Below are 24,964 nucleotides of genomic sequence, written 5' to 3' on the forward strand. Positions count from 1 at the left end.
GTCCAATGTTACGCCTGGTTTTGTAGTTTCAATTCTTTTGCAGTTTGTGTTCAAGTCATGTCAGTGTCTGTGTGAAACCTTTAGATACAGGCAGCCTAACAAGGGCTGCATTCAGTGAGCTGCAAATGCCTGTTACCCAATACATCGAAACCAAATCCGGCATTGGCTACAACATGTTACCACATTAACTACTAAAGAATACACCAAATTTTATTATGCTCAGTGAAATAAACCTGGTGGAAAAAGACAAGTACCAAATGATTTCATTCATTTGTGGACTATAAACAACAAAGCAAAACTGAAGTAACAAAACAGCAAGGACTCAGAGACTCCAAGAAGGGACTAGCAGTTACCAAAGGGAAGGGGGTGGGGAGGGAGAAGGGGATTAAAGGGAATTATGATTAACACATGTAATGTAGGGGGAGCATGGGAAAGGCAGTACAGTACAGAGAAGACAAGTAGTGACTCCATAGCATCTTAATACGCTGCTGGACAGTGACTGCAATGGAGTGTGGGAGGGGACTTGATAATATAGGTGAATGTAGTAACCACAATGTTGCTCATATGAAACCTTCATAAGGTTGTATATCAATGATACCTTATTATTAATAATAAAAACAATACACCAAATTTATTGACTAAACATTTCATAGTACTAATGTAGGCTCCATTAAATTGGTAACGTTTTGTACAGAAGGCTTTTCTCCGTCCCTCAATCTAAAATTAGGTTCCCCACTTCCTCTCCATAGTCTCCCTGCCCTTTTGCTTCCATGGATCATATATTCATTTGAATATTTCTCTGTATGCTGTCTGCCTCTTCACTAGACTGTAAGCTCCAGTAGGACAGGTCTGTTTTGTTTGCCACTATCAATCCAGATATTTTCTAGTATGATAGGAGGTAGGCTCTCAATAGTCAATAAAATGAATGAACGAATGGCCAAATGCCTGGATGCTGGAATTCAGTCCTGACCATTAACTTCTGAGGTGACCTAGCGAAGTCCCTCCCTTCTACCACAGCTTATTTTCCCCGAGCACATAAACACGAGCACAAAACACCACAACTCCTAGGCTTCTATTACATCATTTTTAAAAACTCAGCCCTCCAGACCACATGGCATTAAAGGTCTCACCTGACTTCAGGAGACCTGTGCTTGAAGGAGGTTCAAGATCTCAACTTGGGATGGCTGTCTGCGATACTCAATACAGTGTGAGACAGATGAATAGTAGTAACAGCTGTTAAGGCGGTCTGTGAACGCCTGCTCTAGAAAGGATACCAGGCAGGTACTTTACAGAAGTTCTCTGGCTTACCCCTCAGGCAACCTTTCAACAGGCTGTTATCTGACGTGCAGAAAAGTGGAGCATCTTGCCTGCTGCTTCACAGCTAACGGAAGTTCACAATCACCAGCAACACTTAGCACCCAGGTGCTGGGTATTTTTAACACAGGGACCCAGTCTTCTAAGCTTCATGAAGCTTAGAGTCTGTTTGAGAAAGAACAAAAGAGAGAACCTGTATTTGCTCTACTCACTGGGAGAACACAGATCAGGGATATGGGGCTTGAGTTAGGGCTAGGACTTAATGCGTAGAAAAGAGGGGGAGGCAGACAGTCTCGGGACCCTGCCTTGGATATGAGGTGTCTGAGGACCGCTAGAAGTGGTGATGGGGGTAGGAGGTTGAGTAGGAGCAGAGTAAGAAAAACGTCTAGAAATATGGATGGGACATGGATGTAGAGCTTTGAATATTTGGACTTCATTCTTTAAATCATCAGGAGCTGGTCTCCTAGTTTGGGATGTGCTGGTGGTTCAACTTGTACGCCGCCTCCTCTAGGAGCCCTCCTTGAACACCTGACACCATGTCAGGAGCCTGTTCTGTTTTCCCTTGGCAGCCTATGCTCGCCTCTTTCCTGACACCGACCCTCCCCTGTAATAGCTGCCTCGTCATTTGTGCGTAGCAGGGAAACATGTTCCCTTTAAACAGGAGCTAAATGAAACCGCTGTGGGGAGAGAAGAGATTCATATCAGCCAAGGTAGGGCTTTATTTGGGAAATATCCTGACATCTCCTTGATTATAAAAGGCAAGGCCCTTTGGGGCCTAAAGAGATAGATGGCAAGACTCTACTCCTTTTCGGTACTCACTCTGACCTCATTTCCTGATGACCTCGAGCTGCCCTGCCCAAGGCTGGGGGAAATTGGAGAGACCCCTGGAGACACAAGAGCCCTTCTCAGATGTGGCTCAGGGGGTGGGAGCTTCATGCTCCTGGAGCATGTGCTGGCCCAGGGGGAAGGAGGACCTATAAATGTGGGTGCTATGCACTTGCTGCAGCTTGTCACATTCCAGGAATGTCACTATGACCCTTACATCTTTATTCAAAGTACAGTAAGTCAAATTAGTGAATATCTCCTAGTAGTAAGTTAATAAAAATTCCCATTTCAATGAGAAACTGAGCAGCACATTATATAATGTGTGTGTGTGTGTGTATCAGTAGGTATATACTACTGAACTGACTTTGTGCTAGAATGCTGAATCTTACATTGCTAGTCATACAATTTACATTTTATGGATATGAAGAGAAACTCAAAACTTTTCATAGAGCATCACTTACTCTTGAGGTCAAGTGGACTTCATATGGTTGAAATTATTCCCTAGTAAACAAGAGGTGGAAGGGAGGGAGGGAGGGGACTGAAGTCAGCAGTGGCTGACACCTTCTCCGGGGTGTGACCCCCTTCAGGTCAGCAAACACTCATTGAGCGCTGACAGGGGCAGGGTCCACACTAGGCATGGGAGTGACACAGGATAGCCAGGTACTCCATTCACTGAAGGAGCTTATATTCCACTTGAATTACGCCGTCTTTGAGGAATGTTAAAGAAATAAAATTTCTCCCAGTTCACATGTGGAAATAGCTATGGGCTGTGTAAGCGATAAATACAATCTCTCTCTCCTGGAAAACCCAACGAAATATTAAGGACCATTAAACCACTGCGATTCTGGCTCTGACTTCAAATAAGCAGGATAAATAAACCCTCCCTTCTCTGCATTTCTAATTTAGCAAAGCCTTTATACACCCTTCAAGAGCAAGTGAATTTCACATTTGCATCCTTTTCAAAATGTGCCGGCATTTTGCTAGATTTTTAAAGAGCAGTTTGGCAGCCCTGAGCTGTCTATTTGGAGATATGAAGCAGTATCTGCTCAGAGTTTCTAATTCTGGGCACATATACACATACATATGTATGCACATATTTAGAATATCTATGATGAATACATTATTGCTGATTAGGCAGGGATAGACACCAGAGATATATGAGGTCAGTATCCAGTAATACTGCTAGATCTCATTTACTAAGGACTGACTATGTGATAGGTACTTGCATATATCCCATACTTAATTCTCAGAGCACTAGTAACAGTTGCCAACATTTACTGAGCACTTCCCATATGCCAGGCTTTTATTTTAAGAACATCTGTATGTGTCAGCTCATTTAATGCTCCCATAGCCCTGAGCTGTGGAAGAGCTGGGATTCACATGCAGGCAACTGGGTACCCAAGTTTACCCAAGGGTAACTGCTATGCTATGCTGCCCTTCTAAGAAGTGTTACTGATACCCCATGTACAGATGAGGACACTGGGGCTTGGAGAGGCTTTCTATATGGTGCAAGTTCACACAGCCAGCAAATGGCCAAGCTGGGCTCAAACCAAGGCTATCTGTCTCCAGCTCTCAATCTTTTATGCCCCATGGTATAATGGCCACTTTAGATTTGTCTCCGTGGCATATGTGAGCAAGAAAAGCTTGGTCTTTGAGAAGCAGAGGTGGAGAAAAGTAGGAAATGTTCAAAGTATGAGGAGGATGTTCTGAAAATCTTTATATATTGACTGACCATATATGTTACTGTCCAAACTTTTGAATGTGAAATGGGTGCTGTTAATAATAATGTCAGGACAACAGGCACAAAACAAGGTGTGACCATCCACGAGAGCTCTGATAAAATCATGCCCAGATTTCCACGAATCACCTTCTTGAAATGAGTAAAAGGATGTATGAAGAAAAAAACATGCCACTTTCTCTAAGTTAAATGATTCTCACAAGTAACGAAAGTATATTATGTTGATAAGCCAACTTACATTTTAGTAATCTTCAACAGTCTATTCCAAAACCACATCAAAGGGTAAGAAACACATTTTATTCAGGAACTGAAATGACTGCCTGAAACCCGGCACTATTATTCATGTTTTATATTTATCTAAAATACTTGAAAATTAATTAGATACATATCTATGTTTCAGGCTCCTACCAAGATTTTTTAATTTGCATATAGCAATTCCCCTTAAGAATAAATGAGGGAGATTTAAAGCAACTTTATTCTGATGTTTGCTCCTCATCCTTCTATTCGTTTCACATTATTGCCTGTTTCACCTTAATTTATTTGCTTCTATATTATTAACCCTGTTAGAGCAAGTATTGCTCATTGTAAGAAGTCTATATACAGATCTACATTCGTTCTGAAGAACTCAAAACTTCAAACATGAATAGTTTTCATGTTGCAGAACATCCTTCAGGGAACCTCAAGTCCGGATCTATTTGTTATTATAAACTTAGAGATTAAATGGAGGAGAGAGGCTGAGTTTTGGAAGCTTACAGAACAAAAGAGTACTTGCCCTGGCAGACTGGGAAGGGCAAACTATGCCAGACAGTGGACGGGAGAACCCAGAACTGGAAATGTCCTACCAAGTCTTGAAACATGCTGCAGTAGAAAAAGTCACTATATGGTCAATTCAGTGGCCTGAGGTGTATCCCTGTTGGTATAGGAATATATCCATTCTGACATGCAAGTAGATGTTCTCTTAACCATAGTTATTTTACACAATTTTAGATTTATATACTGGATGAGATGTTTTCAGAATGCATGTCATCAAGAGTCACTGAAAAAATATTTTTAGAGTATTTTAAGAATGACAGTTGAGGCCGACATTGGGAATACAGTGGCGAAAAGACCTGGGTCTTACCTATCTAGCAGGGAAGTTTACAGTGTAACAGGGATAACAAGGAGTAATGAAGAAAATACTCAAATAAACAAATACTCTAAAACTCCATAATCATATCTGATAGGAAATAACATTCATTTTATTGGCATTCGCTTTACAGTCAGCTTTGCAGGAAAGCCACTATTTTCGGCAAGGTTTAAATTAATGTATAAAACTGAAGTTAAGGGGCAACATAATTAGTGTAACATGATTTATGTACTAATGATTGTTTATTAGTTCCCATAACTCTGAAATTTTTTCCTTAGAGCATATCAGGGAGAGAGAAAGGCTAGGAGCAGAAAAAATGAAAGAATGCTGATGTCTTCATTTTAGCTTTTATTTCATTAATTGGCCTTTATTTTATTTTTGCTGCCATAGGCTCTTTTTCACACTCCCTGTATCCTTCTATTTATCTTTATATCATTCGTATGGTTATATTGTTGTAGTATAAATTATATTAGCTAATACTTTAACCCCCATCATTATCAATAAATAGGAAAAAAATGCTGATTAAAAAAATCTAGGCAATGTGGGCTTACTTAAAGAATGACCATGGCAGCGTTGATGAGTTTAAATGTGGAGTTCAGGCAGTAACATTTAGACTCCCCATTCTGCATCTCTCTGTAAACACCTTCAGAGCTATTTAACATCACTGTTAACACAGATAGTTCTCCAGTTTGTTTCTGCCTTGTGAAAGGCAGAAGTGTTTGGATGAAACACTTAGGACTGAAATTTCATAAGATTTGGTATTTTTATGAATGTATGTACACAAGGGTTTCCCCCCACCCTTTTTAGAAAAGTAAAATATTTCTGTTTCCAAAGCTTTCCAATTACACACATCCTGACAAATTGGTTTGTGATGATATGAGACTAGGCAGTCCGCCCATAATTGAAGACATTTTGCCAACAAGTCAGAGGCTGCCGAGACAAGCAGTGACAGTGCTCTGAATATGAGCCTGTGAGTCCTATGCAAATATCACTCCGAAGCAATGATTCAAGCACCTGTGACTGGCAGATACCTTAATTAATCATGGCACCATGGGACGGCCATCCTTAAGGATGACTGTTATCTCAGCTCCGAGCGAATATTCACTACCCACCCCGTTCTTTAATGTGCCCCATTTTCTTTTTGTCATGACCACAGTGGTCAGAACTGAGACACCAAGAAATGTAGTTTAAATTACAACCCTTATCTTTTTTGCAGTCCTTTCAGCAGGATTTATGTCAACATTACATCTTTACTTTTTAACTAGCTGTTTGTAGCATTCATGGTGTGAACATACGTATATTTTCTCTCTCTCAAACTGAGATGGCATTAGGATTGAAAAAATCAAAGTTCTTTAGAAAACCATGAAGACAAAAAGTAAGACTCCTTTAAGTGACTCCTTTAAGACTCCTTTAAGTAGCTGATATCCTTCATACTGTATACTCCCGCAAGAAAGGAAGTAAATTGTGACCTTTTTGCAACATTTTTTTTAGGCCATTAATGAGCAATTTTTTATGCTAGAATAGTAATTTATTAAATGAATTCCTTGTGACCTGAGAGACTTATTGCACCTACTGAACAGGAATACTTTTTGTTGCCTTTTAATTAATAGTTCTTGTCTATGACATAAAGTTTGTAAGAGGCAATGGTGAGCCCATCACAGCTCTTCAGAGCAATTCTTTTTTGGTAAATGAATTATTGACTTTGGGCCCTTGCTTACTGACTTAACAACCCTGAACAAGGGTTCAGGCTATAACTCCTCAGCCTTATCCTTCCCCACCTCCATTCCCTCTGATAATATTTATAGCAGCATTTAGAATCATCTCTATAGCTTTTCATCATTTCAAACTGTCAATGTTTAAAAACCCTCCACTGGCCTCCATCCCTCTCCATGAATAGGTCTTCCATCTAGTTGCCACACACTCCCCACATTCTTATTTCACTATCAATGGTTCTCAGCCCTTGCATCCATACCAATACATCTCCCATTAATAAGAATGGCTCACCCAAGTTGCTGTGGCATCAGAGGTTGGGAGCAAAGCATACAGGGTAAACATGGATGGGATGACACCCCCGCCTCAAAACCTCCAAATACTTCTGATAGAACCATATGCATCCTTGATGAATTGATCGCCATTGATTTGTTATCTCTGTGTTAATCAACAGCCACTTTGGTGGAGTCAGCCATGACTTTTCTCTCATGTCTCTTCTTCCTGACACATATTCTAATAAGGTTGTAGCTGATATCCTATCTGCCAAGGATAATACACAAGATGCATTTTGCTAGGGACTCACAGAGCTAACCTAATTAGCAGCCTGGAAGACTCTAAAGAAGATGATGTATTCTCATTTACTTGTTCCAAGAGGGTATATTACACTAACAAAATATGCATATAATTGTATATATTAATTCATCAGTGATGAGATGCTATCTAGAATCAGGGGAACAAATATCCCCCAAAGCCATGTTCCCATCCCGCCTGGCGTGGTTCCTGGGCCTCATTATTCAGTAATAAGGGGAAGGGGTATGGACCAGCGCAGCAGGTGTAGGGCCAGAGCAGCCTGGGCTGGGCTGGGAAAGCAGGTGGAGGATATGGGTGCAGGGCAGCTTCATCTACGTGAGTGCTGTCCAGGGCTAATGCTGTGGTCTTTGGCATCTTAGGATAAGGACCACAAGTGGCAAAGAATTATGGAAGCAGTGAATAAAATTAGACATTAAAGAATTCCATTATCAACACAATATAATGTAAAGACCAATGGCAATGTTTCTTCAAGAAACAAAAGAAAGTCCTCAGTTTAGACAGTGATGTTTCAAAACCTGCCATCAGTGTGTGTGAAATGCTTAGGGCTTTTGGGGGGGTTGCATTTTACTGATCATGGAAGTAATACATGCTCAAGGCTAATACTCATCAGTAAGGGAAAAATAATAAAAATGTCTATAATCATACCAATCAGAGATAAGAATTGTAAGCATACTGCCACTTGACCTTCCAGTATTTTCCCCACATGCATAGATATCTTTTTTATTAAAATCATATGCTTTCTGAAGCATTTTAGAGTAGTTTAAAGACTTTTTCTTAACTTGGCAATATCATTGACCATTTTTATTTACATATTAGAAATGGAAGAATATTCAAGAGACTTACCTTTCATTTATCAAAGAATCAAGTAGGTTTTTTCTGAATGTATTTCTTCCAGATAAATTGCCAACTTTTTGTGTTTCTCTAATTCCACCTTTTTTACATAATTATCAACTGATTCTAGAGCAATGGAGCTCTTTCATAAATTTCTCTTGCTCTTCATTTCCCCACTATATGGTGCAGAATGGCACTAGGTTATGAACTAGTTTATGAGCAGATTTTCATTTCCATATAGGGCCAATGGTCCCTGAATAAAAATCACCTGTAGCTTCTGGATCTATCACTCAGGTAGACATGCATATGATTTAATACGCTGACCCAGGCACATTAGAGTCAGCTAAATATATGGATTGCGTGTGTCAGCTCTTTCTCGCAAATAATAATGTACTTTTTCTCTCAAAACAATTGGCTACCACAATGACAATCGAGTGTAGGAAAAACAAAGAAGGTTTGTTATGATGGATTCTTAATAGGTTTTAAATAATAAAAATTAGAATGTGGTAAGCTCAAAAGCATACCAATTATATTTCCCTTGTTTTGAATATAATCCAAATTCTCAATTAATTCCATGCTGTAGGTTTAAATTTTAGTTCACTGAGGCTTACTGATTAGACCAGAGACATCCTATAGTATTTCTTTCACTATTGAACTAACTATAGTATTGGATTTAGCAGCTCTTCCCTTCAGAGCCCGGATGTGGCATCTGGAGAAACAGCTGCTCAGTTTCATGTTGGAGAAACAGTCATGTAATGAAATGGTTATGTTTAAAACAAGATATGGATTTTATACATCCTGTTTTTATTTAATGAATGGGTATGTTACTTTAAGAAATCATTAAGGATTTTAATGTTTAGTCATATTTTCATTGCATAACAAGATTTCCTCAGAGGCTGATGTCACCTGGATCCCAACACACCCCACACCCCTGAAGCAACCATCTTTTCTAGCACCTGAGAAGGTACTGTTTCAGCCACACACCACCAGGCAGGCACTGCAGACCCCCTTTCACACACACAGGGGCTGCTGACACCGGGCCTCCACATGCAGCACTGATCCAATTGGATCAGCTTAAGACTCTGCACCTTCGAAGTTCAAGGATGCATCTTCTTTTCCTTTAAAAAAAAAAACAAAACCACACACTTGCACTACAACCTGCAGAGAGGAGAAGCTGAGACAATTACTGTGCTTGCTGCCTGCTTTTACTTTATTCAAGGGAGACACCAAAAGCTCCTCTTCGTCTTAAGAGCATCAAGACTGCTCCTGCTGCAAGTCCTTCTGCAGATGACATGGACCAGGAACTCTCCCTAAAGCCCTATGCCAACTTCAGAAGCACAGCTGATTTGGACTGGGACTCTTCTTATGAGTATATTTATATTAGCTCCGTCCAAATAGGAGGGTCACTTTAGGAATGTAGAGATTCTTGGACATAGAAATAGTTTTGGCAAAGCCAGCACTCAAGATCTGTCTCAGCTGCCATCTACTGAGCCTATTAACTTAAATTTGTGGCCACTCTGGTCCTTTCCACTTTAAACGGAAAGCTGTCCACCCCTCCGCCTAAGGTTGATGTGTCTCCTCCTGTTCTTGGACCCCAACTATCCCCCTTCTCAGAGGCACGACTGGCTGGTATGCTCACTCTCTTTCCCGCATTGTGTCTTCAACCACTCTCTATGGACATGGACTCCCCCGCATTAATCCAACTCAAACCTTCAAAACAAAACAAGACACAATCCGCACACCTCCCCACCTTCCCCCAAAGCTGTGTCACCTGTTCTCACTGGAGTCTCTGCTCTCCATGTCATGGAGCTCGGTCTAGTGGATACTTTTCAGTCTTTATCTTGACATTTCCACAGCACATGACACAGTAGAATGTTCTTTTTCATAGAGTTGTCTCTTCTTTTGTTTTTGGTAAATGTCTTCCCTTGTTTTTTCCCTCCTACCTCCTACCTCATTTCCTCCTACATCACTGCACGTCATGTAACTACTGATGTAATGGGGATGTTCTGTCACTCGTTCCTTCTTCCTGTCACTCTGCACACGGTCCCTGGGCTATCTTACCCATTCCTGTGGCTGTAACTAGCACATTCCATTGACTCCCAAATATTTTTTATCTCCAGAAAATTCTCCAAAGGTGCTGACTTTTCTTCCATTTCTGAGTGTACTTCTCACCATAAAGACCTCGGAATAAATGTGTCCAAAACGGGGCTCATCACCTCTCTTGCCCTGTGAATGGTTTCTTCTCTTGTGCACCATTTGTGAGTGAATGGTACTGTGGAGGAGCTGGCTGCCAGGTCACACCTGACCACTCCTGCCTTCATCCCACATTCCTTAATCACCAGGAGCCAGTGAGAGGGGGCCATAAGCCTTTTCAGGGTGCACTTTTATCTAAAAAGAGCTACCTCTTCTCTCTTGAATTGTCACCCAGAGGCAGTCTGTTGGGAGAGAGGGAGAAGAAAACTGTTCTTTGCCTTAGCTAGAAAATGTTAAGAGATGGATTAAAAAGTCACAGTGGAACTTTACTCCTGAGGTGGCACCTCTTTCCTGCCTGCTGCTACGACGGCAAGTCCATGTGCAGACTAAAAGCACTCAGCCCAGCCATTTCCTGCCCTTAGATTTAGGTGGGAATTGAAAACAAAAAAATCAGATTTGCTGAAAAGAAAAAATTCCAGGTATTTTAAAAACTAGAAAAATTAAATGAAATAATTTTCCAGATATGCGATTGTCAAAGTAAAAGAAAAAGGTATTTTTTATGAACATCTATATCTAATATGTTACCACTAGCCACATGAGACTATTTAAATTAAGACAAATTAGATTTAAAATTGCATTCCTCAGTTGCATGAGCCACATTCAGAATGCTTAATAGATACATATGGCTAGTGGCTACTGCATTGAGCAGTGCAGAATAAAATGTTTCCATCAGTGCAGAAAATGCTACTTAACGGTGCTGGCTTAGACGAATATAATTACACAAATGGACTGGGAAGTCAGGTCACCAGAGGTAGGATAAAATGAGAGGAGAAGGAACCCCAAAGGTGGGTCTGCAGTGAAAAGTTGTGCCTTTGGCCTTTACGAAGTGAAAGGAGGTGCTGACCCACAGGGAGGAGGAGGTCTTGGGATGCTCAGGGAGAGGTTGTCAAGAACTCACAGGACCAGAGTGTTCAGACCTTGGATGACATCTGCCTTGATATGAGAAGCGTCTGGTTCATCCTCAGACAGTATCACCACCCTCTCCAAAGGCCTAGGCAGCAGGTGTCCGTGCTGGGGGCCAGGCACCCAGAAGAGCTGCTGTGGTTGTGGCCAGTAATCTGCCACCAGGTATCCTTCAAGTGGCAGTTTGGGCAAGAGGGGCAATTCTATGCAGTAGGCTCTTCCTACCATAACCAGATTATCATGGATTTGCATTTTAATACATCGTGCTGAGTAAAAGAGAAAGTAGTAGCCAGCATTAAATGACCCGTACCTATATTTCTTTAGAAATACAATCTCCATGATGGCAAAATGTATTCTAGTTTTCCCCAGCACTTAGAACAGTGCCTGGCATGAGTGAGGACTCAATACACACGTGTCACGTGAAACACATGAGGCATGCCAATGTCATCATTCCTTGAGAAAGAAAAGGTTAAAAACACCCAGCCTACAAAATAAAATGTCTGCCTAGTATAACATTTAAGAGTCTGAGGCCTGCTTGCCAGCTGTGAGAGATCTACCTTTCCTCTTATTCTACCCATTCTAGACTCCAGATCCAAGTGGCCAACCCCTTTCTCCCACAGGACACCGTACACTTCCATCCCTCTAGGCCTTTGCTCATGCAGCTCCCCCATATGGGAAACCCTCCCTCCTTTGCTCCACTCCCATCCCCCAATAACCAAAATCCTACTCGTCTCTTAAGACAGTTCCTCTAAATGATAGGCATCTTCCCTTTACTTCTCTGCGTGTAGTCGGAATCTGCTGGGCATCAGCATCATGTCGTTTTGATAGAGTTGGAGTTCTCTGCACACCCTTCACCTGACACACATGGTAAATCCTTTGCTCCTTTCTCCTTGGGTCCCTTTGAGCCCAATGCAGTACCTGCAGGGCACACTGCTCAGTAAATTCTTCCCAAACTGGATTGTTTAGGCCTTGGTTCATCACACAGTCTTAATATCAGGAGCATCAGTCTTAATGAATTATGATGGCAAACACTACCATTACGGGCATCTACTATATGCAGAGCAGTACGTGAATAGTTCCCATAATCCTGAGATAGGTGAGGTAACTTGTCCAAGGTCACATGATTTCAGTGGCAGAAAGGAGTTCAAACCCATGTCTAACTCTTTTCTTTCCTCCAGGGCACTGTGTTTTTTCATCTGTAATAAGTAAGGGCTGTTTTTTCTTTCATTTTGAAGATGTTATTATTGATGGTATGTATAAATAAGAATGATTATTACCCACAAATAACTTTCAATATCTGCTACATGTTTTCCTATGATAGTTAACTCCAAAAATTTTTGAAGCATTTTTACTACAGAATGTAGGCTCTGCCCTACTAATATTTTATCATTCTCCATGTCTACTATAACCAACTTCACCATCAAGAGCAAAATTAGGCTAAATTGCTTTCTAGAACTAGATAACGTCTCCGAATTATTTTTAAATCATGCAAAGAATAAACTCATCCTTTACTGTAAAGGCATTTACTCTCACAAAATATTTTATAATTGATGTGATTCAAAATGACATTCATAATACAATTGCTATAATTTAAATTCCCTTAATATCTCCCAGCTGAGCAGAAAGGATCTTACCCAGAGCAAGCTACCCTCCTGACTTAAGGGTACTCCTCTTTGTGAAGGTGAACATGGAAATGGGCATAGTATTTTAGTTGTTCACTATTGTTTGCCATTTATATGAAGCCGGGGTAGTTATATATATAGAAAGAAAGACCCAAAACATTCTACTAACAATTCAGATATGCAAAATAATATCAAAATAATTAAACCTTAAGCAACTATTAATTAAAGTCAAAAGATTTAAAAGTAAGATTCAAAAACCTTATAAAGCAGAGGGGCAATAAACCTGACAGCCATACACTAAGTGCTTGGCACTTTTTTCCCTTCTTATTCTCTCAGCTATATGTAACTCCATGAAGCAAGCTTTGTAAATGTGTTTCAACTTCTCTCCATTGTGAGACAGTCAGAGGCTTTGCCATATTCCTAATTGCATTTAACAGATCTATTATCCTGATAGATTGGACTTCTGTAACAGTGTACTCAATGCTAGGATAGTCCTCATCAGTTTATTCTCTTCCAATTATTGGTTGAGATTACACTATGGTTTGTGTTATAAAAACACTAAACACTAGATGTACATATACATTCAGTTGTTCCATATTGTTCCTTTTTTTAACTCATTCATTAAAGTCACATACAACGTGGCTATTTTCCTTAATGAAAATGACTACTTTGGTTTATATCAGTGATGTCTCTGGGGATTTTAAAGGTAAGTAAAAACTTAATTTTTCATTCAAAAATCACTTTTGTGCCAACCCTTTTGTCTCACCTCCCAAATCCAGGAAATTGCCAAGATTTTCAAAAAGTATATTTACTCTTCTGATGTACTTGGAAGAAGATGAAGCATGGAAAAATAAAAGCAGATGAATAGGACTTCTGGGCCAAAAGAGACATATTCAATTAATTTTGTTGTCAGTTCCAAGGGTGAGTAAGGAAGGGCTAGCTCAATAATTTGAGGCAACAATTTTAAAGGAACTTCTTTGTCTTTATATGTACATAAATACCAACCTGTTTTTCATTTTGTAGAGGGAATAATTTTTCCAAAGGGAATATTTCTAATACAGAATTGGAATTTTATCAAGATAAGGACTACTGGAAGTTATACTTCTTTGTTATGTATCTATCTGGAAGGTTATTGATTTATTAAAAGCAAAGGAGATATTAGGTTGCCTCACCCAATAATGGTCCACTAGAAAAAGTATTTGGTCACTACATTTCTTCCATTCAGGTGTCATGGAGAATATTTATAGGAAGTAGGAAGTCCTAGATATAGGTGTGAAGTTGCCTACTGGTTTTTCTAATTAAAAAAAATAATATCAATCACTTAAGGCAAAACAGGAACAATCAATTTGTGTGAGAGAAAATAATTTGGGGGGAAATTCAAAAATTCCAAAATACTTATTTTCCTCTCAGACTAGAAGGCAATTTCAAATGGCAATTTAATACACCTTAAGGAATGGAGGGGGAGAAAGGCAATTAAAAACCAGGATAGTAAAAATGAATTTCCATTTCAAACACCTGATATATGCAAGGTGCTTTGACATTGCTGGGACTCACAGCAACTCTACTTTTATAAGTCTAAGGACACGCGGGTTAACAGAGGGGAAGTGCATTTTCTAAAGTAGTTAAACTCTGTGAGCTGTAGTTTCCTCACCTGCAAAATGGAGCAGTAAGAGAAACTATTTTACTAGGTTATTATAAGGCTTCAGTGAAATGTTTATATAATTTGTTCTGACCAGTGAAAGCCCTGGGTATTTTGTTGCAGGGCCACAGAGCTGTAAGGGGTTTGGAGTGCCTGTCTCCCTGCTGGCCAGCCCTCCCCTCCCCTGTCCACTCTGCCACACAGACACCAAGCACAAGGAAGAGGGGCCTCCACACTCCTACAGACATTCGGAAACTTCAAATACTTTAATGGTGCTCTAATATTTAAAGGTGAATAGTAAATTTTGAGCTACCCCTTGGAATTCTAATTACAATATAGGATATTTCTCTACCCTGAAGCATGAGTGAGAACAAACTCCTGTTTCTGACAGTAGGCAGGTGTACTGGCACTCTATAGTTGGGCATCATTATTAAACATTAAAATACCCAAATAATTATTATTATCATTCCATGGGGGAAGGTGCTAAATTCTATGAAATAATATTTACATCAGTGTTTAAAGACTCTCACAGGCCAGGAATCCCCATGAAATACAGTATACAGTAAGCCAAACATTGCCAACATATATTATGTATCTGTGCTTGTGTCAGAGACTCACTGGAGGATAACATTAGCACAGGCTCAACCACAAAAAGAAAAACAAAATTTCTTACTCTGAGTTCAAGGCCATGACAGACAAAATTACTAATACATACTTTGCAACACAGTAGACGGACAGAAGGTAAAAGATGAGTGGTCAAAATTTCCTTGTAACTTGACATACAAGCATATTACATGAATCTTGGATTTGCACGTATTTTCACATTTAAACATATCTGAAGCCGGGCCAAGAACAGATGCAGAACTCAAGTGGACTGGGACAGGCTGCGAGTTTTGGAGTTGCCATGAAATGCACGTGCTAACGTTGCTGCAGAGCCCAAAGCCCACAACATTTCAGCTTCTAAACCATTTAACGACCATTTGAAGAAAGAATGATTCACTGTCTGAAAACCTTCTGCAGACAACTTTGGGTAAGACCAAGAAAGCACCAGCATCCAAAGTCACAGAATGCTTTGCAGGAAGTCCAGAGATGAGCCAGGTCCATGTAGAACTGCAGTGTTAGCAACGCTCCTGCTGGCTAGATGGTGACACTGTGAGGGCAATAGGGAAGTGAGCAACCTGAGTCAAAGTGATTGGGAAGCCTCTGCCAGGAACACGTGGATTGTCTCATGCTCACTTAGCTGTACTTTACGTTTATGTATGTCTGAGTGATAAATCATAAATGTCTGTGTATAAATAAGTCTAAGATGGCTTTGTCAATAAGTTGAAAATAAAAATTCTAATTGAAAACAATACTGTATAATAGTCAAACTGGAAGTCAATTCTTCACTCTGAGTGGCACTTACTGGCAATCTCGTGCTCAAGGGCATCTTAGATTTGATGAAATGCAATATATTACCCACCTTCTTCACCTAGTCTGCTGACCCTCAAGCACTCTCTCTTTTATGACGAAGATTACTCTCGTCAACCTGTCCTCCTCTCCTCCTTAATTTGTCATCCTTATGTTTTGTCCCCTGTTAAATTTGGCCCCATAAATACAAGTGAAGAGGACAGGCTTAAAGTTACAATGTTGAGATTCAAATTCCAGCTCTCCCAAATACTGGCTTTATGGCCTCGGGTAAATTATCAAAAAATCCATCTTTACCTCAGTTTCTTCATCTGTAAAATGGGAATAATGATCACATCTTCTTCACAGGATTGTTGTGAAGATTAAATGGGAAAATAGTTGCAAAGTGCTTTGAACTGTCCTGGGCACATGTTAACTGTCCTTTCAAGTTTTGGAAACTGTACTTTTTAATGTTGCTCTGTAATCAATTCAAGAATATAAGCTTTTTTTCCTAATAGATCTTGAAAACAATTTGAGTTCATGAGTCACAAACCTCCTCTTGCATCCCACCCCTGCCAGTACTGCCTAGCGATATGCCAAAGGACCATGTCCCCCCAACACAAGACCTTCAACAGTTATATGTTCATTTATCCAATATCTATAAGACTGTTCTGAGTGGGTTATTAACCTCACTTTTCAGATGGTGGAACAGTCCAGAAAGGATTTAGTAACCAGCCAGGTGCAGGGAGCTGGGATTTGGTGACTCCAAAGCTTTAATGTTCTTCCCTCCTGTCCACATAATCCGTGCACATCAGTGGAATAAAAGAAAGACAGGGCATGCATCACTGTACAGCTGCAAATTCCCTCCAAGGTCAAGCAATGCTAATTCTCTGCAGTTTTGTGGGATTCCAGCCACGTCTGAACAACCCTGTGCCACCTCTTAACTACTTCACTCTTTGGGACCTTTCCATTCTTAGAAAATAGAAGTAAACTTTAGGGAAGAAATAATTATTTCCAGGGACAAAATTGTGGGTCACATATTTATATTAAATATACCTAAAAGGGGAGGTGTCCAAAATGTAATCTAAGAGGGAAGTTAACATTTGTGTACGGCACATTATCAAAATGTGTATTTTCTCTAGCAACATACCATATGTGAGCATACATGCAGTAAGTCCATCAATCATAGTTTGATTGGTTTTAATTGCAGGGAGAGATGATATCTCTCTCACAATTCAGATTAGGAAAATAGGACCCCTAAAAAATCATCATTCAAATAGTGTGTCATTTTAGTATTTTCATATGCCTTCACAAATTATGATATTTAGTAGATTTCTACAAAAGAAAGCCTAAATGAGTATGTAAAATCTTACAAATTATTTGCATTTATGGTTTTATTTTTTTAAAAGCTACAGGAAAGTCAGAGGACCTGAATAACGACAAAATCACATCCCGAGGTGAACTTCTGACAAGGAGGACCTTGGTTTCCTGGGTCATGGGGGGAAAGGCATATTTTGCTTCACACACAAAGGCCACAGCTTCCTCCCTACTTTCCTAAAACCAAAAAAATGCCCTGGTAGAACCAACTCGTACAACTTCGAGGTTCAGTTTCCTTGGGCATGTGACAAAGTTCATTTAGTCCTTTATTCATTCAACAATATTATTAATTAAGCACCTACATACAGTATGCCAGAAATTACGCCAGGAACTACAGATGTACTATATCGGGAGCAGGACTCGTGGGGGGCAAACCAGATGGACTCACAGCCTCCTGCGGGTGAGAATACAAAACCAGACCATGTCACTCCGTGACTCATCTGAAGAACGTGATGTTATTCAGATACTGTTTGACAAACCTTTCATGGGGTGTGTTTAGGTACTGCTTGCTGTTTGCTGGACACTTACAGTCAGGAGAAGGGCAAAGGTGCACAGAGAAGTGACTTTAGCTACTCACCAGGAACACCGAGACTGGATTCAGGGCTTCTGATTCATAGGTCAGGATTCAGAAAAAATTAAATGTATATGCCTCACTCAGAATGGCCATTTTTGTAAATGCAGTTCTGTAAATTGATTAATTTCCAAAATGTGGTTGAAGATAAATCGAGTTCAACGGATGTAAAAGAATGTGCACTGAATATATACAGTTCTCACTCGGAGATCATTATTCAGCCAAGAAACAGATGAGGTTCTACAGACAACCTGTTGTTGGTACACGGATATGTTTTAAAGTAGAGAAGGTGGGCCAAGAAAGTGTCTGTAATTACATGAACGCACTCTGTCCTGAGGTTAACTCAGGTGGGGCTAGGGGAGGGGAGGAGTGTTAAGTTTTTCCTTTAAAATTATTCTAGATTGTCTTCTTTTAAATTAAAAAAGTCCTCAGTGAGGCAGCATATGGCCTGGAATGAGACAAGAAGGTATTTCTTTCCAGATTCAGATGAGACTTCAAAAGCTGCCTTATGTGAAGTGATTTTATTAGTGGTACAAACCAACCATCCTATTCTTTACCAATACTCCTTACTTGGATTCTTTACTGAATGCACACATCTCCCCATTTCTAAAAGTACCTTTTAGCTCTGCCTGCCAATATCACTGACCTTTCTAAATATGTTCACTAGATCAAGGAAGACTCAAAGCATGCGAATATAGAGCTGAAAGATTAGTTTTTATACCACGACCCTGGCTCCTGCAGAACTGTAGGGCTGTCTGGAGTTTCAGTTTATGAACGGAAGTGCTCTAAAACTAGGTCTTGACAACCATAAATTGAAGTGGAAATTAAGGCCAGTCTAGAAAGACGGGTCTTTTTTGAATATGCCACAGATGCCTTAAAGTACACTTTCTAGGATCTGACATCAGACAAAAAGCCAGGATTAGAGGGTCTGGGAGGACCTCATCTATTTGTGACTAACCCACTGTGTGATCATAGGCAGGCCACAAACACTGGGCTCCTAGGCATCTGAACTACACAATTTCTGAATCAGATTAAGTTATCCTAGGGTCCCTTTTCACTTCTAAAATTCTCATTTTTACATATTTCTTTCCTGATATTTACTCTATGGTTTTCTTGCTTTAAGTTTGATTTCCTCTCATCTTGCATTCAGCGGGAATAAAAATTGCCATTCATCATCATCAAATCATATCACATGGTGCTATTTAAACATAACCCAAAACACTATGTAAAAACTTGCAGATGAATGATTTGGGGCTGCTTATTGTACGCTAAGCATTTACAGTTATTCCGTTTGCTCAAGACCCTGAAACCAGAAAACAGTCAAGCTGAGATTCAAACCCAGTAGACTCTAGCTCTAATGCCCCCTGTGATGCCACTTATCTGTCGTGGAATCACAACAATCTTTGGGTGATGGATATTCAGAAGAAACTCCATAGATGACCCTTCCTACCACCCAATACATCCTGCCATCCTCAGGGCGGGGGACACAATTACTGGCACAGTATCACTTTCTATCACCCTCAGGATTATTTTTTTAGTTGGAAGTGGGGTGGGGGGAAAGGTTGAAAGTCACAACATGTACATAAAGAACAATCACACAGAAACATACAAACACACATCATGATGACCTATTTGAATTTTGCCAGCAGAGCAGACAGCCTTGCTGTCTCCTTTCTTTTGAGTTAGAACTCTGATTTCCCATGCTAACGATAGTGCTACAGTACCGTAAACATTTATATATCATAAATTTAAACAGCACACATACCCTATCCCATTCATTGGAATGTAAACAATTACAAAAGAGGCCAAGGCAGAACCACTGTGAAAGCCATAACATTTATTGAAGAGCAGACATATGTTTGCAAATCAGAGCTCTGCACGGGCATACAATCCATGGTTCATAATGCTGTTCTAATTAAGCTTTTCACAGTGCCTCTCACAGAGTCCCTTTCTAAAACAATAACTGAAAGGAAAAAAAGAGTGTCAGTTGCAATTACATTTATAAAACCAAATCGCAGCTTTCATTCAGAATGAATCTGTGCTCAGCTACTAGAATGCACATATTCATTTTTCAGGTCCATGCACACATTTCTGTATGGGCAGAACTTTTCAATAAATAAGAGCCTTAAGTAGACCAAATAATGTCTCAAAATATTGTCAAGCTTAGGGAACAGGGCAACGATTGTATCAATAACAGAATTTCTAACATTTGCTCCAATCAATATACCACTTAGCCCTCAAAATAATCAATACAGCATTTCAGTTTTGGAATAATAAGGAAAAATTCATTGGACAAAGGGCCTGATACAGCATACATCTATAAAAGTCTTTTCTCATCTTAAATAATGTTTAAAAGTTGACTTCCTTTCATTCCAGTGGAAGAAATTTTGGCCACATTGTGAGAAAGATACCACCCAACACTTGAAGTGGAATTTAACTGTCCGTTTTCTTCTGAAACTTAATCTTTTAACAACAACAATAAGACACAAAACTTCATTTCCAGGAATTTAAACAATTTAAAAGAAAATATCTACTGCGATAAGTTTAAAAAAGTTATATTGTTCATTCTTCTGAACTACCATTCTTTTTTTTTTTCTTTTTGCCATTTATGGAAGCATCTAAAATAGTAATTACTGGAGTAAATGTTATTTGATTTTATCTCCTTAGAGACTAATAATATAAAAGCTGAAGAGGATTTCTAATCAAAGAATCTGATAGTGTAAAGCATCTGATGTAGGAATATCTATTGATGACCATTGAGATCACTAATAAGAGTAAAGCTAGAAAATTCTTAAAGAGAAAGCCTAGCTGATTTGCTTTGCTCTGCACAACTTACTTTGCTTAATATAGCCTCTGCTATGGTTTTATTCTAAGCACAAGTTGTCTGCTGATCTCTCATGAGAATTTCCTATTACTTGGCCCTTGGTCTGAAGAGAGAATTGGCAATTTAAGTTCAGACTCTGGCTCGTTTCTTGAGTGTCTCTAGATATAACATTCTATTCTTTATTCCTTATTTACTTTGCAATTCAGAAATCTTCCACCTGCTTGAACATGCTATTTTGATACCTACTTAAATATTACACATAAATATTTATATAAACCAAATATTTTGTCCAAGAATTTAATTTTCTTTAACCTCTCTTTGTGTTATTCTTCCATGCCCATGCAAGGCACCGGGTTCAACACTCAGACCCTGCACGGAGAGCGACCCAGATGATCGCCTCAATTTTGTGGCAGGGGCTTCCCAGCACTGGTACCTCTGGTTTCTCATCACGCAGAAAAGAGTTTCCTGATCCACTATCATCTGCTTCGTATCTTGGCTGGATTTACCCCAGGAGGAGCAAGCAGCAGTGGGGGAGTGCCCATTTACATGCCTAACTTGTAAATAACAGTCATAAAACCAGGAAAATGCACATATACCACTAACTTGCACATCAACTTCATAAATCTACAGCTATTCCAAAAAGAGGAAATTAAGGAAATACCTTCATGGGTGTCTATGTGACTATTTCCCCAGATCTGAAAAGCACTGGCCTTACGAATTTGCTCATTGTTTTTAAAAATCACACTCTTCATTCAATCAGTGCACACTGAACTGAACTCCTGCTACAAGCTGCCACTGGGACCTTTTTGTCATTCCTACAAGAAAGCAGAGGGACCTTATTCTGTGGGTCTAAGGCAGCCATAAGGACACATCAATTTATGCTTGACTCTTCTGGTCAGTGTTAAGGTAATCTCTTTCCCGTAAGAAGAAACAAAGGTAATTGAGAGTAAGGAAGGGAAGGGAGAAGCACTCAGCACCTACCCCGTGTCAAGCACTGGACCAGGAGCTGTGTGCGCATACACTGCAGAACTCTCAAGCCTCTTACTATAGGAGGTATTTATTTTTCCCAGTTTATGGGCCAGAATAGAAAGCTCTGATGAGTTTAATAGCTGTTGAAGATCACTGTCCATGCTACACGGCAGCTTAGATTTTTAAGACTCACTACAGGAAAAAGTCACCCAGATGATGCTAGAATTTGAACTGAGATCTGGGCAACCCCAAAGTAAAAACTCAATTCTTATTGTTTTTGTTGCTGATTTCACAACACCAAGGCACTGTAATTTTCTCTGGATTGAGAAACTGCTTGAGTGCAGCTCTTCCATGTGGCTGTAGCTGCCTTTGGTGAGCAGGAGCCTTAGGCAGTCCCTATGCCGAGAAATGTTTTATGTGAATAAAACCTTTCCTCATCTTCAAAAATTAAGTTTTAAGATGAACTGAAAAAGGTTTTGCTACAACACTCCAGATCCCTCAATAGGTCGAGGTAAAAGTGTCATGAATCTCTCTTGATGTTCCAGGAAGTGTAAGTCAAGATAATCCTCTAGTTTTGATAACATATCCATCCCTCAGCTACTTCATTTACCTTAAAAAATTAAGGATATCATGAATGTTAGATAAATGAAAAAACGCTGTGAAAAAATTACTCTTAAGAATAATTATTTCCACATATAATTCATGGTAAGACTGCTTACTTCCTTTCTCTTATATTCTCTCACCTCATCTTGATTTAATGCAAAAGCATTAATGGGCTTCCTTCAATACTTCTCTGCTTAGTTTTTTTTCTTCTGCCAACTTTAGGCAAGATGTCTTTAAAAATCCACTGGCTATTTCACCCTTCTTGATTGTGACTCTTAATTTAGGTAGAGGATTGTTATTTTTAAAATCCAACAGTAGATACCAAGAGAAGATTTGAATTTGGCAAGATGACAGAAGTTAGACTTTACACAAATAGAAAATGGAACTTGAAATGACCAGAGTCCTTTTTTTTTTTTTTTGGTTGCAGTAGATTTGATTGCATGCATAATGCCCATGATGAAAATAACGGATTTGTCATAAATTGGGTCCTTTCTAGCAACAGTTCAACAAATGCATGTAAATGTATATCCGTGAAATAAATCTGCCAAAGATGCTGCACCCGGAAATGATACACAGGAAGCCATTTATTATCACAATAAATTATATCTAGAATCTATACAGACCCCCCCCCCACTCAAAAAGAAACCCAGCTTGGAAATCATAAAGACATTATTCCCTTGAAAAAAAAATGACAAAAGGTTGACTGGAGTAGATCCTTATGAAACTGCAAGCTATGTAGACTTTAAAGGACAGTTTATACATGCTTTTAGAGTTTAGTTTCCTTGCATATGTATTTAAGGGTGAGACTGATTTTACCCCATATCTAAATTAATCTCTAGAGGTAGCTAAATTATGCAAACCTTAGGTTTTTAAAGCAGTATTGTGATAAAAATCATCCTTGGAGACCTTAACTGCCTACCCATTCCTAAAGAGCAGTAACCACCAGGAAGAAATGAATGTCAATTTCTTTTCCTCTGAGACTTTCTTACTCTGAGCATCACAATACTGATGTGACCTTACATCTCCTATGTACTTTTAAGTAGTGTAGGGAGATTCTGTAATACAATATTGCTCAGAAGCTCTCAAAAGCTGTTGCATGTCTGTATCTTCTCTGAAGATCTCTTTTCAACTAAATTTTGGGTCTCATCAACATGGCTGTGTTTTCTAAGCAGAAAGTAAAAGTAAACACCAAAGGCAAGAGCAATAGTAATTAGAAAAACTCCAGATTCGTCTTAATTTCCTCTTCCCACTTCATTCTACTCTCCTTTTTAGCTGCGGCTATACAGGGGCTCTTAATGCCCACTGCCACTGCCCACCTCCATGTCCCATTTCAGGCCTGAAGTAGGAAACCTGGGGAGTGAGATAAAGTACCCATGAGTCTCCAGGCAGAGAAGAAAACTAGCCATCAAGGTAAATACTGCCTGCTCAGCTCAGTCAGAGCAAGACACTCTTTTTGGTCTTAATATTGAACTTGAGCCAGATTAAATTGACAGGGAAGAAATGTTCTTCCCTTGGTCATGTTTCTTAATTGATTAGCTTTATGACTATAGTTATATATGAAGTAGCTATAGAAAGTATCTTAACAAAAGAGTTTCCTCACCAAACTATTCTTCATAGAATTTTATGAAATATCACAACCTATGAAAACAGCGTTCTCTATAAAGTGAAAAAAAAATGTATGCTAAAATATGAAAGTAAAGCTACTATTCGCAAGTTAAAGGTTCACCTGGAAATGATGTAATTATTAGCTACTGCCAGAAACCTGCTTTTTGTCTTGTGTTACACTTAAAATTGTTATTATTCAGATGCCTTAGCCAACCTCATTTATTTTCATCAAGAATTCATAGAATAGAGGGGAGAATCCCAAAATATGCATAAGACTGTATCTTGCAATGGTATGTCTTTTAAAAATGAACTCAGCACTTCATTTGTGGTATTTCATGGCCTCATTTCTAGCTCTTACAAGTTAGTTATCCAGTGCACTAAGTTGATTATTCCAGAATTTTTCCAAGCAAAAAGTTAAGCTGATGAGCATTTCCAGGGTCAGCATCCATGTCCCTTTTTGAAAGAAGTTTCTAAATATGCCCTTTTCCAGTCTTCAGGCACCTCATCAGTCCTCCACGAGTTCTCAAAAATGATATCTAGCGGTTCTGTGATGACTTCGGCCAATTCATTAAGTACTCTAGGATGCCAGCCATTGGGACCTGTGGATTTGAACATATCTGGGTTATTTAAGTTCTCTTTACCATCCTTCCCCTAGTTCATCATGGATTCCTGCTCTAATTTCCAACCATACTAGTCCTTTTCTGATTACCACACAGATGTTAGAAAAAGAGCTTGAAGCCTCTGCTTTATCATCTATCGAGTTTCTTTTCAAAGCTAATTGAGTGAAAAATGTATTTCATACTTCTCAAGCCTATGTTTTGTTTAAAAAAGTTCTGCTTATTTTTCCTTTTGTGTTTCTTACAAGAAAAGGAAAGTAAAAACAAAAACTAAATCAAGTGTATCTTGGAATAGTTTGCCTTCCTAAGTCACATCACTCACTCCTACACTTCAGCATCCACAGTAATAGAGTAACAGTCAACACACAGCGAGACATTCTAAAGGCTACCTGTCTCATGCTAGGAGGGTACAGTTATATTCAACTTGGAGCTGCAAGTGCTAATTCAAAATGCACCTTCT

General features: G+C 39.3%; 1 protein-coding gene across 1 annotated transcript in view; it reads right to left on the reverse strand.

Moving 5' to 3' along the window:
* Nucleotides 1–19,703: 19,703 nt before the first annotated feature.
* The window catches only part of SAMD5 (sterile alpha motif domain containing 5), a 57,426-nt gene continuing 52,165 nt past the window's right edge, over nt 19,704–24,964 (reverse strand). The window contains exon 2 of the mRNA XM_036906910.2: nt 19,704–24,486. Coding sequence (XP_036762805.1) covers nt 24,424–24,486 — 63 coding nt within the window. The 3' untranslated portion in view covers nt 19,704–24,423. The remainder of the gene's footprint in view (nt 24,487–24,964) is intronic.

Source organism: Manis pentadactyla, chromosome 12 (assembly GCF_030020395.1).
Source record: "Manis pentadactyla isolate mManPen7 chromosome 12, mManPen7.hap1, whole genome shotgun sequence".
In the NCBI taxonomy this organism is placed as follows: domain Eukaryota; kingdom Metazoa; phylum Chordata; class Mammalia; order Pholidota; family Manidae; genus Manis; species Manis pentadactyla.